Source organism: Sparus aurata, chromosome 3 (genome assembly GCF_900880675.1).
Source record: "Sparus aurata chromosome 3, fSpaAur1.1, whole genome shotgun sequence".
Classification (NCBI taxonomy): domain Eukaryota; kingdom Metazoa; phylum Chordata; class Actinopteri; order Spariformes; family Sparidae; genus Sparus; species Sparus aurata.
This window is the reverse complement of record NC_044189.1, coordinates 20,025,560-20,044,702: the sequence shown is the minus strand read 5'-3', so window position 1 is coordinate 20,044,702 and position 19,143 is coordinate 20,025,560. Positions and strand designations below refer to the sequence as shown.

Genomic DNA, 19,143 nt, shown 5'->3' with positions numbered 1-19,143 from the left:
CGGCGGTGAGGAGCCAAAAGAGGCGTGACGGTAACATCATGTTGATCTGTGATTAAAGCATGCGACACCTGTAAATCTGAAAGTGTCTCAGCAAAGCGTTTATGATCATATGGATGTTTCTACATTGTGTTGTGATTGAAATGCAGCTTCATTTCAAGACGCTGATTATAACCAAAGTTCTATTAAGAACTTGTCTCTTCTATTGTCTTTGAGTCTTTAAACTAGACTGCACATGCAGCAGCACACTGACGGAGCAGCGCAGCAGCGCTCTGGAACCAACACTGACAAACTGACATTTCTCTGTGATGACCAACGATGAACCGGACAGTCGACTCTGTGAATCTCTCCGTCTGCCAGACAATGTGTTTCTACTCTGGACCGACAGAAAGAAAGGCAGGCAGCGGCAGATGGAGGGAGGGAGGGAGGGTGGGAGGGAGGGGAGGGAGGGAGGGAGGAAAAACCCTTTGCACTGCACGCAGGAGAGCACGTGCAGTGCACTCTGGGAATGTTTAGATATCTCCTCAAACGACTCCGCATGGGAAAAAAAGGAAAAGTCGTCCTCTGTGCTTCGACTGCAGCCGGCTGGAGCGAAGGGGCTGGCCCCAATTTGACATAAGCAAGCAAACACACACACACACACACACACACACACACACACACACAACACACACACACACACACACACACGTATGAACAGGGATATACTGTACACACACACACACACACATTCAAACACAGACAATCACATTGTTACTAATGTTTGACCACAAATACACACTGCCACATGCACAATGCAGGTCTTTTTTTTCCTGTTTACACACACACACACACACACACACACACACACACACACACACACACACACACACACACACACACACACACACACACACACACAGCTCACCACTCCTTTGCACTTCACTGTATTAACTGTTGATGGCGTCTTGGAATGGATCCAGGTGGAGAAAAGGGGTTATGGATTGGTGTGTGTGTGTGTGTGTGTGTGTGTGTGTGGTGCACGTGCACACACACACACACACACACACACACACACACCGGCATCTGGATATTAAAGCCTTGTCTGTACCAGCGAGAGGAAGAGGAGGGGAAAAAAGAGAAAAAATTACAGCATATATCAGGAATTTTCCAGCTAATGATGTGCGGATGTGGTAGCACTGGGGAGAGAGAGCCACTGACTGTGCTGTCTTTGTTTCGCTCGCCGAGGGCCCCATGCTGCATTCCTGTACACTGTGCATACTTTGGCAACAGTTGTAGTGCGCCTTTTTTCTGTCTTACTGTATACAGTTTGTGTGCTGCTCTTGCACTTTTCTTTCCAGCCCTCTGTCTCTCCCTCGCTCAGCCTCTACCTTTCTCTCCCCTCGCCTCTCCTTCAGATCGTCCCTCTCTCCCTTCTCTTTTCCTTTCTTGGCTTGGTGCAGTCGTATTGTTGCGACTGTAAATTGTCCTTTTTGCAGAACAAGAGGAAGAAAGAGGGAAAGTGAGGGAGGAGTGAAATAATGGTGTTTACAACATGGCTGACTGCTAGGCCTTCGAATGGGGCCTCTCTGGAGACACAACATTACAGCCTGAGCTGCACTGTTCTCTCAGAGTGCATAGTTTAGCTCATATTATTATAACATCCGCTCTCCTTCTGCCATACGTGGTCCGTCCATACACTCTGGAGCCTTTATCCGTTTCCCCTCCTCAGATTTACGTGGGAAGACTTTAATTTGTGGTGGATTGCTTTCAGGAATGTAATCAAATTCTATCTTAAGACTCCAAGCATGAAACAGTCGAGCCATTTACCTGAGAGACTTCACTGCACTGAACGTTTATCCCACTTATTCAGTAATTGCTGAAAGTTAAAACCTCCAATCATGATCTTATTGATTAGATTACAATGATTATTTGGCCTCTGGTGCATCTTGTCCGTCAGTGTGCATGTGTGTGCAGACGGTATGTGTCCGTGTGCAGTGATGCTCTTTCATCCTGGGCTTCCTCAGTGAGAGGGAACGTAAACATGGGCCCCCGGCCAAGCTCCATCGGCCCACAGAGCCTCTGGTCCTGTAGCCTCAGTCTTCTTCATGGCATGTGGTCACTGTGAAGGTCCCCCTCGGAAGTCCACATGGAGAGTGACAGGAAAATGTTTGTGTCATGCAGAGGAAGTGGACCAGGGACACAGGAGGGGGTTTTTTTTCTAGCTACCAGAAAAGCACAATTTATCAAGGATTTAATGGATAATTCTATTTTATTTTTTTCCATTTCGGTTATAATTTTTGTAGTTTGGGCCACTTTTGGTATGAAACACAGCAATGTATCTACAACCACATCTGACCGGCATCAGTCAGGAAAAGGTTTGCTGATCATGCAGCAGTTTAAAGAAATAGTTTGAGAAATAATACTAAACACGTTCCTGCTAAGAGTTCGATAATATGATTTCTACTCTCATGACTGTCTGAAGCTACAGCCAGCGGATGATTAGCTTAGCTTAGCATAAAGATTGGAAAGAAGCCGGGAACAACTGGCCTGGCTTTGTACATGCCAGCACTTCTAAAGCAGAATAATTAATTTACATAAACTGCATTTCCACTGAGGAACTTGGAGGACGGCACCCTTTGAACTCTGTGTGACCTGGTAGTTCTGCTTTGTGTTCTGACTGACCCAACTCGACCTTTTAACACCAGCTCAGTGGTTGTTCTGGTACCATCCACTACTTTTGGACAACAAGAATTCTTCTGCTAAAGAGAATACAGCGTCTCCTTTCTTTTACCACTGATTGGAATGTTAGGTACCATGGCAATGATAAAAGCTTCGGAGCATTTGGGTCAGCTTTCCCGCGTCCAGTTTTTATGCTAAGCTAGGCTAATATCTCCTGGCGGCAGCTTCATATTTAACAGACAGACTGGAGAGGTGCTATCGATCTTCTATGACGAAGGTGTAATAGTCCAAAAGTATCCTCAAACATCACACACACGCTGCAGATAACTTGCGTACATCGGTAGACTCTCACAGAAAGCTCTCGGCCCTGCAGCACGTGAATCCAGGCGAAGCAGGTGTTCACTTAGTCACGTGCACATACTCACACATAACACAGACCAAACGCCCCCGCTCACATGCATGCACCCTATTGTCACACTGCTCCGCTCTGCATGCTCAGTGCACTGGTGGCACCGTGTCCGGATGTTGCAGTCAGACAGGCTTGGAGGTTCGGCCCAGGAGGTCCGAAGGTCCTCTGGGGGCAGGAGAAGCCATTTCCTCCCTGAAGCAGAGAGCAGCAGTGAGGGCTGAGGAGGAGGAGGAGGATGGTGGTGGTGGTGGTGGTGGTGGAGGGGGAGGATGCTCTCAGCAGAGAGGAATGCCCAGAATGTTGTCCTTTAATCTGGAGTCAGCCTCACACACTCTCTCTGTCTCTCGCTTTAACTCTCTTTTTCTCCCTCGGCTTTATCTGACCTCCTCTGGCGTTTCTGTTACCATGCGGAAGAGAAGACGGGTGTCAGATAGGCAGAGAAACAGATTGAAAATGCAAAGCAGCTGACCTAAGACCAAAAGACTTCACTGCACAGTTGAGGGCTGACTCACTCTCTCTGTGTGATTGTCCTACATACTGTATCTGTATCTCTGTGCAGGCCACAGGAAATCAGAGATACAGGCACAGTATGTCTGTATCTCTGGTTTCATGCGGCCTGTTCAGAGGAGTGTGAGTAACGAAGGGATACGTGAAGCAGAACAGAGAATGAGAAGGGTGAGAAAGAGAGACTAAGGAAGAAAGAATGCAAACGTGGTTGGAGGAAGAGGAAGGGAAAGGACCCAAAAAAAAAAGAGCAGAACTGCATTGCAACTGGGGAATGTCCTTTTTCTTTTTTACAACTGTCTGTGTGTTGTTATAATCATCTTATGAAAACGGTAGTTACGTTGTGTGTTCAGGCCGCGACTCGGAGCATGTTTCAGTTTTGGGATAGTCAGTGGGACAGGCTGGAGGCTCACTGAACACACACACATCTAAGTCCTTTATGGAGAGCGTGACGCTGTGTGTGATCGAAATGCATTCATGGATATTAGAGGGTCTCCAACTGTTGCATGAAGACTTTATTGCATTGCGGACATGTGTGTTTTGCAGACTCATGGGCTTAGAGGAACAGGGAGAGAGGCATTTTATGGAGAAGGAACACGAGATTGCAGGAGAGAGGGGGGAGGTAAGGGAGAAAGGGTGAGGAGGATCGCTGAGTGGAAAAAGACGCTGACAGGAGGACTGTTTGTTTGGAAATGAAAATGAGCACCCTGAAAGTGAAGACCAGAGGTTTGAGACGAGCCGTCTGAGGGGCAGGGAGTCGATGACTTGACAATGAAGAATTGCGGATTTATTTGCATTAATTGAAAGTGCTGGTTGCTGCTTCCAACAAGGTTTGTCAGCCCAACACCGCTGGAATCACGTGGCATCTGTGTCAGCTAACAGTCTTGGAAGTTGCCAGTTTGTGGGGGGAAAAACGTAAGAATAGCTGATTTCTACAGTGAACACCTAGCATATTGTACTGCCCTGATGTCAGCTAGCTAACAGAAGCAATGTTAGCATTAACATTAACGTTGGCTAACATTAGTGATCGGCTTCCTTTTGCTAGTGCACAAACTGGCAACCACTCGAAGGAGCAGATGATTCAGACAGCGGTGTTGTGAGGTGAATTAACGTTGCCAGATCTGAAATGTTAATGAAACCCAACTTCTCACACTGAACTGAAGGGGGGATGACTGAATGCACGCTAGAGTGACTAAATGTCACGAACAACAGCTTTAAATACCTTCGATGAATAAACCTGGTGATCATGTATTTCAGATACCGATAATGACTCGCTCATACTAAAAAGTGTTGCATGTGTCGCTAAAGCCTGATATGGATTATTCCTCTTCTATTATAGTTTTATTGTGACTACAGTAACATGCTCCGTTATTATGATGTACATGGTGACTGTAGTCATGGTGTCATAATGTTTATATCAGTATGTATACGTCTCCGCTGTGTGAATCAAAAGCATTTAACATGCAAATGAGAATATACAGTTGTGACCCTTTCTTGAACAAAATGTCCTGAGTAGGAAAAAGGGAAGTAGGGATGTCATAAACTGTTGGAAGATGGAACAATGCATTGGGGGTTTTCATGGACAAAAAGTCAAACATTAGATGGCCTTTCTTTATCCTTGATGCACAGACAGAATGACAGACCACCGTGCCATAGATGCACCACGACTCACTGCAACAGTCAGGGTGTAGTTTCAGATTGCAGCGCGCCTAAAATCTATCTTCCGGTGTGTCTGTGAGTGTGTTAGTGCATGTGTGACATATATGGCTTAACCTGCACTTGTGGCCAGGTTTTCGAATAACTCCGTACTGCAGCGAGGCGGATATACCCTGAGCTCTAGGTCTGTGGTTCTTCCTAGAAGGCTCTACGTGTGTGTGCCCGTGTGTTTAGGCTCTGCAGGCCTACAGACAGCATGCAGTTGACTGAAGTCACATGCATTTGAGCCTGCAGCTGCAGGAGTTACAGGGAGATGATGATTGGGCCATTTGTCACTTATGGATCCATACGTGTTTTACAAAGGAACGCGTGTTTGAGTGCATGATGGCGCAGCAGTGCCGCGTCTTGTGAGCTGTGATGTGATGAATAGATATCAAGCTGAACATTTGCAAAGAACTCCAAGATAAAAGTCAAAGAATGTTAGAAAAGAAAATCCCACAAAAATGAAAGTGATGCAGCTTTTGATTTTCCCGTGTGAAGAAAGCAACAGTGACACTTTGTTGCCTGACTCAACAGCTGCTGTGTAGCTTCATTCATGTTTTCCTTTGAGGTTCCACTGTTCTAAAAATCTTCAATGACCCCAACAAACACTGTGTTCATTCTCAGCAAACGTCTGATTTCTGGCCACGTGTCTCCGCTGACACATCTCAGCCAACTAGCCTCAACTTCCTCCCTGTTTCCACTGAAGCAGGAAGCAGGAGATGAGAAAGTATCACACATCTGCAAAATGTAACCCCCAGCTCTATTAATAGCGTCATTCAGTTTAGAAGCAGAATGTGATCAAACTTTTCATTCCTCTTATCTGTTGACTGCGTTGCTTAAGAATTGCGACTCGGGGTAATGTTTGGTCACTTTGTTTGCCTCAGATATTCAAGGCTCTGTGACGCTGAACTTTGGCACAGTGGCGTTACAAGCTCAACGTGCCAATATGCAAACAGTCAAAAATGCTGATGTTTAGCAGTTCATTTTAATGAGGTGCATCATCTTAGTTTAGCCTGTTAGCATGCTAAACCTAAGTACTGGATCAGAGGAGCTGATGATGGCGTAGACGACAGGTTGAGAGTAATCAGAGTCGGTGGAGTGAACTCCCTGCAGACCATGAATGCCTGTAACACACGTGATAGACATCCATCCCTCAGTTTTCTAGTTTTTTGTTGTTGTTTGGATAAAATGCAGGATTGGCAGATAGACAGGTCGACCCTGGTGCTGACTGAAGCACACAACCATCCCCTCCCCCGACCTGTAACATCACTCCGCTGCTGTCTCACAGTAACTTCTCAGGGAGCACTTGAGTACATAAGCGAGGACCTGATTCACCTTTCATAGTTGATATTTATCTATCCACAGATCACTGTCTCACGTTACACCTACAGGAATGTGCACAACATCTATAAAGCTCCGGGTATCTTTCCTGCGCTCCCTCAGAGAGTCCAGGCCGGCTAATAAAGATATCTCGGTGACACTGCACTCTTTTTGCTTACAAACATTCTCCTCAGACTCTGAAATCCCGATAAGCACTCTGCAGCGCCGGAGGGGGGAACTGCAGCCAAAAGCTGTTGGAAAAATCTTGACTTTAGGAAAGCACCTGGAACCAGTCCACTCTCTTACTAGGGGTCACTGAGTTTTGTCTGGAGGCTTTCCCTACTGTAGCTGTAACAATGCTGCTGCTTTCCTGCAGGCTACGGCTACACACACACACACACACACACAACTCCCAATTGAGTCACAGTGACAAATTTGGAAACCAAGCTTAGTGTGAGTGGCACAAAATGGCTGCCAGTAAACCTCAGGTGGGTGCAGGGCTGTTGGGTGTAAGACAGGAAGTGCAGGAGGGGGGTGTCGAGCGTGGTGGTTAATATCTACGATCGTCAGCCTGTTATCGCTTCACATGCACGAGACGATCCGCTGTGACGTTGTATTGATTTCCTCTTGTAATGGTGCTCCTGCACACATGTGCATGTACAGTGCTGTGTGATCCTGGATCATTGTGGAAACACTGTGTGATGTGGGTACACCGAAACGGGAGCAGGGAGACGTGTCCTGCCAGATATGATTTCATGTCTTACGTAAGCCTGAGATGGGGGCAGAGAAGCATTAACCGTGTGTGTGTGTGTGTGTGTGTGTGTGTGTGTGTGTGTGTGTGTGTGTGTGTGTGTGTGTGTGTGTGTGTGCGTGTGCGCCCCCGCCCCCCTGGATGGTGACATTTACCGAGTGCCGCTGGTAAAACTACGGGCAAGAACTTGTGCAGGATGTGTGTTTGTGTGTTTAACCTTCTTAATGGATTTCCTCTGTGTGTGTGTGTGTGTTGTAGGTGGTGACACTGTGGTACCGAGCCCCAGAGGTGCTGCTCCAGTCCAGTTACGCCACACCAGTGGACCTGTGGAGTGTCGGCTGCATCTTCGCTGAGATGTTCAGGAGAAGGTGAGAGCTGCAGACCTGTTAATGAAACATTCTGTGTAATTAAAGAATACGATCAACCAGGGATGAAAACTCATTATCTGCTCATCCTCATGCTGATGGAAAGTCGGGTGACGTTTCAAAGTCCACAGAACATTTCTGGAGCTTCACAACAGAACAAACGTCATAGAAAATATAAAAGATGTTCCTGAGATCCTGAGGGGATTTAAAAAAAAAAACAATTAACCTCTCAACACACGGCTGAACTTCAGACGGGCTGAGGCATTAAAAAGTCTGTAAATGACTTTACTGCAAATCAGTTTGGATCTTTGAATCTCCCTCTCCGAACTGTAGGGAGCCATTTTGTCTCTTCAGCTTTGTATTATTATTATTTTTTTTTATGTTTTAAATGGTCAGTTTTTTTGGTGAACGCTGCGACGCTGATTATAAAAGTTTTGTGGAATATGAAACATGTGTGTGAGCAGATAATGAGTGAATTCTTATCGTTGCTCAGTGACATCTGTCCTCTCACACACACAACAATGCACCACCTTCATCTCAAACACAACTTTTCCAGCCGGATGAGTTTTAGACAGAATATCTTGATGTCATGCTGTTGGTAGCCGCAGTCAGATTGGAAGGCGTTGCTGCATTTGCTCTGAGCATATCAGCTCTAGGAAACATCTGTCACTGAACTTGTCACCAGACGTGATGGAATCACTGAACAACAGTGGAAATATGTTCTGGAAGGCTCCCACTCATCACACGTCATTGTTGTCCCATAATTCCCTGCTGCTGTTTGTCCTCCTTCACATTAAAAAGACGCTCAACACTTACTCAGCTACTGACAACCGACTGCTGTGGTGTATCACTAACTGACCTGTATCAGCATATTTATGTGTCATATTGATCCCTCCTGCAACAACTGTGGCATATTTCTATCTATTCAGTGTTTTTGTCTTCACTTGCTGAAGTGTGAAGAACACAACTACCCCAAGACTGTAGGTCTTTCTAAAGAGGTGAGAGATTGGAGTGAGTGAATCCATCTGATGTTGGGTGAGCGTTCATCACTACACAGACCATCACATGGACTACAGGAACCATCGGAGGTCGTTCGCTGACCACATCTGCTGTTAGAACAACAGATAATGATCAGTAACATGCAGAGATGTTCACATACTGCATGCACACATTCACATGCTCACGTCCGTGTGACTGTATGGAGCCGGTATCACTAGAAGCCATCTGTCTGGCTGCGTCTCTATTCTGACATGGCTTCACCGTTTGTATGGATACAAAGTATTCCAGTGTGAAGAGATTTAACAGATCTGTGGCAGAGGATCACTTCAACGTTGGATGTTTGAGTCCATATTGAAAAAAATCCACAGAAGAGAATTTTCTATTTGACTTTAAGTGAGTTTACTGAGGAAACTTCAAACTGAAAAATGAGCCGCCATCGTTACACTATCAGCCACTTTGACTTGACATCTCGGATGACACCTGCCAGATGCGTTGCGAGCTGTGAGCAATCACATTTCAGTTAGCTTATCAAACCATTACAGTAATGACAGGCATGCCCGCTGTGGTTGCAGCATGCGAGTCAAGACTCTGCTTCTCAGTATAGGTATTCGTCAGTTTGTGGTCTAACGAACTTCACAAGCTGGAGAGCCGAGCTAATAACGGACCACTTTTCTACAAACGAAAAAAAAAGGTGCCACCGCCTGCCGATGGAAGGAAACAGAACTTTCCAGGTCAAAGGGACATGTTCCATTATCACAGCATCAATCTAATGTTATTTATGAGGCATCGTATGTGAAGTGCTGCGTCTCCTCATCAACGTTAGACTGGGGTCAAGCCAGTCTGTGGTGGTTGTGCTTCAGGGTAGATAAGAACGGTCTGTCTGAGGTAGGGCACAGTGCCAGAGGGAGCAGCCCTGCCTGTAATTTATGCTTCCTTCCCCAACCGTCCTCACAGCCACACACAGCGAGCTCGCTCTGCACGAGGGAGGCGACAGAGAGGGCGACAGAGGTGAAGAGACGGACGACAGTAAACCAGGCGAGACACATGATGTAGGAAGATGCTTCCATAGAGGAATGAAGGGAGATACTGAGTGTGTTTACTGTATACTCATGTCACCATACCAGGATTTTAGACTGATTTAGAAGTTTTAAAAAATACTTGATCTTGTTTGATTTCACAGCAAAGACAAAAAACAGGTAATAAAGATGTCACATGGAGATTTCACATCCGACACATTTGTAAGAATGTTAATATCTGATTGCAGTTTGTTTTTATAGCTCAGCACTCTCGATATTATCAAAAGAGGATGTCATTACTACCATTTCAAACATTTGGTATAGAACAAGTTTCAGAGTTTTGCAGTCACCACATGTGAATCTATGGAAGGATTATTGATCGTTTACCGTGAATCTAAACATCCATTCTTGTTGTGTGTGTGATGTCACTCAGCATGTCGCTGCATCTGCGTTTAGAAGCAGACAATCCATCACAGTCTTACGTGAGTCCGTTATGTAAAAGACCTCAGCTCTCGTTCACCACACTTTGTTTCAGTTCTAATGTTTTAACTTTGTCATAGGTTTGTACATCGATGATGATGATGTGTTTCCTCTAGTATCTGTTAGAGTGAGACTGGTGGTTTCAGTCTCAGTGTTACCCGTGTTGTGTCTGTCACTCGTGTAACTGCCACCGAGGACATTACATTTCACCCCTCTGTCTGTCTGTTGGTTGGTTAGTTTGTCAGCAGGATTACACAAACTATTCAAAGGAGTTCCTTTCCCAGTTGTGATGATTTGATGCCTTTATTTGTCTTGTGTGATGATGAAATGAGTATCTCTGGATTTTGAGCGAGTGGCTGAAGACGAGCACTTCTGTAGCGTGAGAAAGTTGTGCAATGTTCAGTTTCCTGACATTTCATAAACCAATCAAGATATAACTTAATCAAGAATGTGATCAGCTGATTGAGCAATAATTGAAGTCCCTGGTCTTAGCCCTGCATGGATTTGGTTATGCAGGATCCTTCTCAGACAGAACGTAAAGACTCACACAGAGATGATCTGTTGATCCACTAGAAGTGTATGGTGGCGTCTGCAGATGCAGAGACTCTGCATGTAATTATTTTTATGTATTGTTTATTTTCTGATTATTTGTCATTATGCTGTGTACTGGGCGGCAGTTAGCAGTTAGCAATCAACTATCTGCTGAACTGCTGAGTCTCCTTCCCTGGTTGTCAAACTTCAACGTTTTATTTTGGTGGTCTGAAGCCTTCACTGTTCATCAATGAACCATCCCTCTCTAGAATCTGACTTCATCTTTAAATGAAACCACAATGTCCTCGACATGCAGTGTGTCATTAACAAGTTCATACTATTTTCAGATCCGGAGGAAATGTCTGACACAGAGGTTCACAAAGCCAGATATAAAAACATACATCTGATTTCTATTACAGAGCGGAACGATTCATTTAATTCAGCTCATGGAGGTGAGCTGCAGTTACACACGTTTTCTGCCTTACTAAACGTGTGTTAACACATCATGAATGGCACCAAGTGGAAGAGCATTTCATGGCCATGTTACTTTTATTAAGTCAACATGTGGTGAAGAACTGACAATCAACATGAAGTCACGTTTATGATGTGCAGGTCTGTTCTTCATCCACAGTGTCCCTTTAAAAACGGGCTCAGTCTGACGTCTGCAGTCCTACCTGTGTGTGTGTGTGTGTGTGTGTGTGTGTGTGTGTGTGTGTGTGCGTGTGTGTACAATCTGGCACCTGTCCAACTGTGTCTTATGGCGGGAGGCGAGGCGAGGCCTTTGATGGCCACGAACAGGACGTACACTCTCTCTCTCTCTGCAGGTTATTAAAATGGCTTTTTAAAAGGCCACCTGTTGGAGATTAAAGGGCACCTGGGAGAAGCAGTGAAAGAAGGCAAGAGGAAAGCGGTGTGATCGAGGGAGAGTGCAGAACAAGAGAAGATAAGAAAACAGTTTATCTGTTTGCAGTCGTGTTGAACTGGAGATTATAATCGTCCACAGCTCGGGTACAATGAAGCCGACGTCGCCACTGCTGGTTTAATTGCTTTTGAGAAGAGTTGGTTAATGTAATGCTCTTTTCTGGGATTGAATGAGAATATTAATTTAGAAATCTTGTCTGCATAATTAGTCTTCTGTTGCTGATGGTTTCCTGGGAATAACTAGCAATCTGAGGATGGTACTTTAAAGCAACAAACAATGTAAATGAGTGTTAGTCAAAGATCTGAGTCTGTCAGCAGCCCACTGAGCAGAAGCAACCCTGATTCACCCGTCAGCTCCTGAGGCAGGTCAGAGAAGTGTAGATCCAACCTGACATTTGTCTTCTGACTTAAAACCTTCAAAGGCCAACTGTCAATCACTGTCCTCTACTAAAACATCTACTGTAGCAAGAATAGTTGAGAACTTGTCAAAGGAATTTGAGCAAATATCATGCAAGTCTGCATCTGCATGGCTGGGATAGTGTCGGGGTGAGTCACGCCTGGAGTGAATGGAATTGTTGACATTTCTCCAATCAGAAAGGCTCCGCGTGTTGCGTTAATGGTGCCGAAGAGGCCCCACATCCGTGTTGACTTTCTCACAGTTTAGAGCTCGATTGATAAATCCTGAACGACACAGCCTTACGTGTACGTGTGTGTGTGTGTGTGTGTGTGTGTGTGTGTGCTTCACACACTGTGCACAGACTAACATGTCCCCACACTGACTCAGGCCTAAATACACCAAGAAGCTGCACTCAAGCAAATACACACATCTCTCTCTCCGTTTCCCAACCAGACAGATTGACGCTCTCACGTGCAAACATGCACACACACATTCCAGAGGTTGTCTCAGTGGAATGAGGGACACGGAGCTGTGTTGGCACTGAAGGAAGCGTGACTCAGCTGCCTGTCCCAACCCAGTCTCAGTCCTCCTTTCACTGCCACCCGTTTGTGTTTGTTAGCATCTGTATGTTCAAAGCAGACCTCAGAAGCAGCCCCTTCAGTGTGTGCGTGCACATGTACAGCCATATGTGTGGACTTGTGCAAGTGTACATTTGCACTCGACTGTTGACCGTGTGTGCATGCCGGTGGCCGGCTCTCTGTGAATGCAGTTATCCCCCTCCAACAAACCAACAAACCACTCCAGGTTTAAAAATGGACCTCTTGGAATTATCAGCCCTACTTGTTTTGGCACGATGACTTTGCTTTAGGTGATTTCTTTTTTTTTCTTCTTTAGCAACAGTCAGAACTGGTTTGTTCTGATCTTCAGTGGCTCAGCGTGGCTCTTCAGCCAGAGAAGACCTGCACACGTGCTACAATCCTGAATCAGATGTTAGAAAACAAGGTTGATGATTAAAGCAGCACTGAGACGTCCGTTTGTTAAAGATTCTCTCTTTTTAAAGAATTGAAACAAACACTATCCCAATCCTACTTCTGAACTCGAGGATGTGACACAGAGTTTGCCGTCTGTAAAAATGTGCAAAATACCACTGTGTGACTAATTTCCCAGCGTCTGAGTCCGTAGGAAAGTGTGGGTGTTGAGCTATGCAAAGCTTCCTGCAAGTGGGAAAACACAGGGATCACATGGTGACTGGCCAGTGTGTTGACTGCACTGAACTGGGGTGCACCTGAGCTGTACTGAGGCCTGGACACAGAATCCATAAACTCATGCTTACAAGCACACCTATGTGACAATATCCTGCATAATATTGACATCTGCTGGTGACTGATCATCTGAAACAAAGAGAGTATAATAAAGAGCAGCCTTCTCCGGTTTCATGTGGGGCTGGCCTTAATATGATACGGAGATACACTGAAGCTATATTGATATACATGATTTATATAAACATTTTCACGTTTTAAAATCTCCTCAAAAGAACCTTGTGACTGCTGGACTGGGTGACATCAAGATATTTATTTATGATACTCAGGTAAAGACACTTCAAAGTGATTCCACACATGAACATGTACACTCCATGTGCAGGGGCTGGTCTGCTTCGGCACACTGATTAAGAACTAATGTGATTGGTGGATCGCTCCACATGCAGAGTCTGCATGCACGGTGTGTGTCAGGTACCCTTGAAATTAGATGAGTTCATGTGCGTCCTACATCGCAGGCTCTGACGTGACTATTACACACACGTACATCGCTCAAACGATATATCGTGTAGCTCTGGTTTACTGATACTGCGAATGTGAAAGAAAGTAGTATAAAGTCTTTTGTGGCTCCAGAGGAAGTTGTATCTAATGTGGTACATTTCCTCCAGTGATGTCACTAAGTGATTCAGTGGCATTGTGGGTAATGTAGGCTTCAGATTTTAATGTAACAGTATAACACTGATGGATTATGATCATTAAGAATAGTTTAAAAACAGTGATCAAAATTGATTCCATAGTATCTCAGTCATGTCGCCTTTTTATTCCATGAATTCCCACATTACCCACAATGCAACATAGCCACAGAGTGACATCACTGAAGGCAATATATCAGATTACATGCAGCTTCTTCTGCAGCTACAAAAGACTTTTTAACAACTTTTTTTCACGGTAGTTACCCTTCAAACACTATCACGATGCAGCGGAATCCAAAACAATATTGAGATCATGATATAATATCAGTTTGTTGCCCGGGCAACGCATGTACAGAAGAAACTCCTCTCTTTGACCACGACACCTCCTCGTTTCCTTTCAGAGGAACTGAGCAGGAAGGTCTAGTTCCCATACCTCTTTCTCTGTTAGAATAATCCAACTTCTCTTTCACACGCCGCTCCCTCCCACTTTCCGACACACTCCTGCACAGAAAAGAGCAAAAGCAGACACACACACACACACACACACACACACACACACACACACACACACACACACAAGGGATAAATAGGCTTTTTCTGTCCTGTGCGGCGGCCGGCAGCCTTGTGCTGATGATGACTACTGGATTTGTGCGGGTGCCAGGGCAGGCACGGCCGCCCACGGGCATCCAAAGACGTCCCAAAGCCACAGGAACCACGAGCAGCCCTGCTACCGCTCTCCTCCCTCCTTTCATCCTTCCCTCCCTCCCTCCCCCTCTTCAGTGGTACTCCCAGCACTGCTCCACAATCCTGACAACATGAGATGGAGCTGCGAGTGTTCGGCCACTTCAAACGCTCACATCAGAGTCACACATTCCTCAGTGCTTTGAGCCAGTAGCTTATATCTTAGCAGATTTCGTCTGCAGTTCACTGTAGCATAGGGCTCATATCTAAAGTGGGTCAAAGAGATTAATAATTATACTTAACACTTCTAACCACTTTCTATATCAACAAAGACATAAATGTTGATGCGGCAGCAGTCGGACTAAACTGTGTTTTGTTTGTTCCACAGACCGTTATTTCGAGGAAACTCAGATGTTGATCAGCTGGGAAAGATTTTCGAGTGAGTATTATTGGCTGCACTTCTTGTTCCAGATTCTGAGTTCCTTTATGTTATATTTTCTTGAGACACTGAAGTGTCTGGATACTGGACGAAAGCTCTCAAAACTTATTGGACTGTTGGTGGAAATCAGTCCAGAGTCTAAAAACCTATTAGTATAGTTTAAATGACTCTGCCAGGGGCTAATATCATGAGCAACACTGGGGTTAGTTTAGCAAAGATGTGACCTTGTCAGTCAGTGAATGTGCTGTGTGTAGATGAGGCTGAAGGCACTGATGACCATTATCACCCAACAGTGTTGTTGGGGTACCTGCAGCAGAAGACTGGCCCCAGGAAGTGGCCCTACCACAGAGTGCCTTCACCCCCCGACTCCCTAAACCAATAGAGAACTTGGTTCCAGACATGGATGAGCAAGGACGAGCTCTATTAATGGTGGGTAGCAAGAGCTTCTGTCCAAACCAATCCAGATTCACTATGCAGTACTTTGTTTTTTTAATCTAACCATGTATCATTTATATTCATCCTCTTCTTTTTGTCTTCTCTTCTGTGCAGCAATTCCTCGCCTTCAACCCCTCCAGGAGGATATCCGCCTTCGCCGCGCTGAGCCACCCTTATTTTCAGAGTGTGGACAGCCACAGTAGAAGTGTGTACGCGGCCCAGCCCATCCCCAGCAACAAGCCCGCCATGGAGGAGAGGACTGCCTGACCGTCCTCCGTCACCCTAAATCATCCCACACAGTTTCTATAAAAAGTATTCTGTGTACCCCACCTTGGTGTTACTCATGTTTGTTAGTACAGCGTTAAATCAAAGTGTGACACTTTTGACACTGATCTACAGATGAAGCTTAAATGTCAAAGTGAAAACAAATCAGTTTAATTCAGCACAAATCCGGTGGTCTTTGTGGTTAAGACTGTCATTTTTCCCTCGTCGCTCTAAAAGTCCTCAAACTCTGTCCGGTTGCATGGAGAGCGTGAAGAGTTCAGGTCTGGATTGTGATTTGGCCACTTGAGTGAAGACAGTCCTGTGCAGCTTCAGGGTTTTCTCCCAACATGGCCGCAGGTTTTCCTCCAGGATTCCTCTCTACTTCCCTGCATTAATTTCACCCTCCACATATTCAAGCTTTCCTGCTGCCACACGATTCTGCCGTCACCAGGCTTTGCAGTGCATTTAGTGTGCTGGTCAGAAAGCTTGATTTTGGTGTCATCCCACCATGGAGCCTTCTCTCACTCCCACATGCCTTTGGGCAACTGCAAGCTTAAATGTCACGAGATTTTTCAACAGTAGCTCTGTCTTTGTCAGTTGGCCATGAAGTTAGAAATACACCCGGGCTGCAGATTCTGTAGACGCAGTACTCAGTGCCTTCATGTTTTACTGGTATCCTCCCACTTTTTAATAACCTTGTTGTGGATTGGTTAGATTGTAAATTGTTTCGGTTGTTCTGTTGGCTGTGCATTTGGCTAAAAGTCACATCTTGACTTCACACAGGCGGTCATCATTCTGCCTGTGATTTAACTTATTGAAAACAGCCATCCTGGGATCAGTTTCCTCTTTGACTTTAAGAGACAGTGTCTGTTTAACAGTGTCAACAAGCCTATTCACCTGTGATTCCATGTTGTACATAAAAACAAACCAAGAAGAAGATCACCAAGGGGTCAAATACTTCTTATAGTCGTCGTACAGAGCTCCAGGAGAGTACTCCGAAAGTGAGGGAAAAGATGGCGTCAAGAAAGGCAACATCAACGCTCTTACCCCTGAAAATGCACAAAAGCTACCCTCCTTCCATGAACTGATGGATTGTTATTGCTGCTTTTAGGTTGTTAAATGTTGATGATTGACTATTAACAATGCAAAAGAGACTTGCATCTCAGATTGACTGGTAGTAGTGAACAGATGGACTGTAATCATGAAGCAGAGGCCTGTTTTGGACCAATGTTGGGCCTCACAAGAGCCCCCTGGACTGGGCGAGCGGACCCTACAGCAGTCTGGGTGGACGGCGTGGACCTCACCGGACTTTACGCTTGCTGTGGGTGTGTGCAGTGAGCAGATACACAGCAAAGGCATGCTCACAGATACGTACGCAACATTTAGTGTGTGCACTACCACTGACTTCAAGCACGCTCGTGTACACGCCTTCCTATTGAAACATTATTAGGCATCACAAGCCAGCCACTCACTGCCATGTTGTGACTTATCATTCCAGTTCCATATGTATTATATTACTGCCGCCTTGAGGATGTCCTGAGTAACTGCAGACCAGTAGCGGGATTCTAATGGTCTCTGCACTCTTCGAGGAACTCATGATAATGGGCTGATATCAGTGCTGAGACAATGATGTTTGAACCTTATAAACACGTTCCTGCCACACACTTGGTGTCTACGACTTGCATCTCGTTTGCCATCATGGCTTTTATCATTATAAAATACATTATTATTTGCTATCCGAATGACACAGTAATGCACAGGCTTGCAATAGGTGGACTAAGTCCCACCAGCACTATTCAACATGAATACATTTGGCACAGGATAGTGTCGCCAATATTCTGTATTTAATTTTAATTTTATTGACAAGTCTTATATGCTTGTTTTCATCAAGTTGTTACTTGATTTTTTTAATTTTTTGTTTAAGATGCTGGGGCATACAATATTCTTACACCAATCACACCAACTCTGTAGATAACTATAGAATTTGTGTAAGAATAGTTTGACAGTGTACGGAATGTATAAAGGATAGGCATTGGTACTGTACAGTATAGAGTGCTAAGTACAAGCTGTAATGATAGAAACTTTTGATACGTGCATCGTCAGCCCATAGATATGTCGTACAAATGGATAGATGTAGAGTTAGCGAGGGTCAGAGGAAAGTTGTATGGCAAGAGTATTTTGTCTATTGAAAATGTTTGGCGGGATTGTTGAATTTCATTTGCTTTGGATTGAGAGTGACTAAGAACTCTACAGTGGTTTTTGATAATGAAATAATGCACAAATATTTTGTTTAGGTTTTTTTTTTTTTTTTTTTTTTTTTGCTTTATTTTACTGTCATGTCCCTTTGTATTCAAGTCCAATTTTTACCAGCAAGGAAAAAGCAAGTTATGCAGAGTTGTATTTTTGTATGTAGTAGTTCTTGCAGAACAGTAACATATTTTAACACTGGTTTACGTTTTCTTAAAAGGTAGTGCTGCTAGCACACACAGACACACACACAGACACACACACAGACACACTCACAACACACACACAGACAAACAGACAAACTCTCTGACTTTCTCAGGTTCTTGTTTATGGACGTCCGAACCTTTCGGGCACAGTTTGCACAACCCGGGCTACTTAAACTGACCACATAACAACTCCTTCAGGTTTTCTTTCAAGCTGTTCATCACCGGTCATGTCATTGATCAGTCTACTGTCATTCCTATGTATCAAATATATGTTACTGTAGTCATTACTGTCTGAAAATAACTGCCTGTATCAACTGTTTTTTGCCAGATACTTGTAATTGCTAGATGGCGAACATGATGTAGATCCATTTAAAATTGTCTGCTCGACTAAGCACTGTGTGAATTTTATATTTGATAACTCATATCTGGTGTCAGTGGTGCATACAATGCAATGAAAGCTCCAAATACTTAGATATAGTTTACGATTAAACGATGACTGCCTTAGTTTCATCACACTTGATACAATCACTGAATGCTTTTCTCATCAGTTAACCAGTTTGTAATACATTTCAGTCTCATTACGTAAAACTGAACTCCACTGTTGAGCTTTCACTGTTTTGAAACCAACACGGCTTGGTCCATCATTTAACTCAAATCACACCTAATGTTCCTGTGTCACATTTGTAGTTAGCCAATGGAAATGATGACTAGGAAAAAAACACAATCATGGCATTATACGTGTTAATGCTGGCATTGGTGTCTTATTATTGTGTTGCACCAGTTGAATAAAAAGCAGCTTTTCTGAATGTTGTTTGGACTCATTTTTGAGTGAGATTTGAGTCACTATAGTGAATGTGTATTGTTGCATGTTGTT

The 19,143-nt window shown here is 44.5% G+C and overlaps 1 protein-coding gene across 1 annotated transcript in view; it reads left to right on the top strand.

Moving 5' to 3' along the window:
- cdk6 (cyclin dependent kinase 6) overlaps positions 1-19,075 on the top strand; it is a 36,090-nt gene extending 17,015 nt beyond the window's left edge. Inside the window, exons 5-8 of the mRNA XM_030411210.1 lie at positions 7,599-7,708; positions 15,067-15,117; positions 15,411-15,546; positions 15,667-19,075. Of these exons, the coding sequence (XP_030267070.1) occupies positions 7,599-7,708; positions 15,067-15,117; positions 15,411-15,546; positions 15,667-15,819 (450 nt within the window). The 3' untranslated portion in view covers positions 15,820-19,075. The remainder of the gene's footprint in view (positions 1-7,598; positions 7,709-15,066; positions 15,118-15,410; positions 15,547-15,666) is intronic.
- The last annotated feature ends 68 nt before the right edge of the window (positions 19,076-19,143 follow it).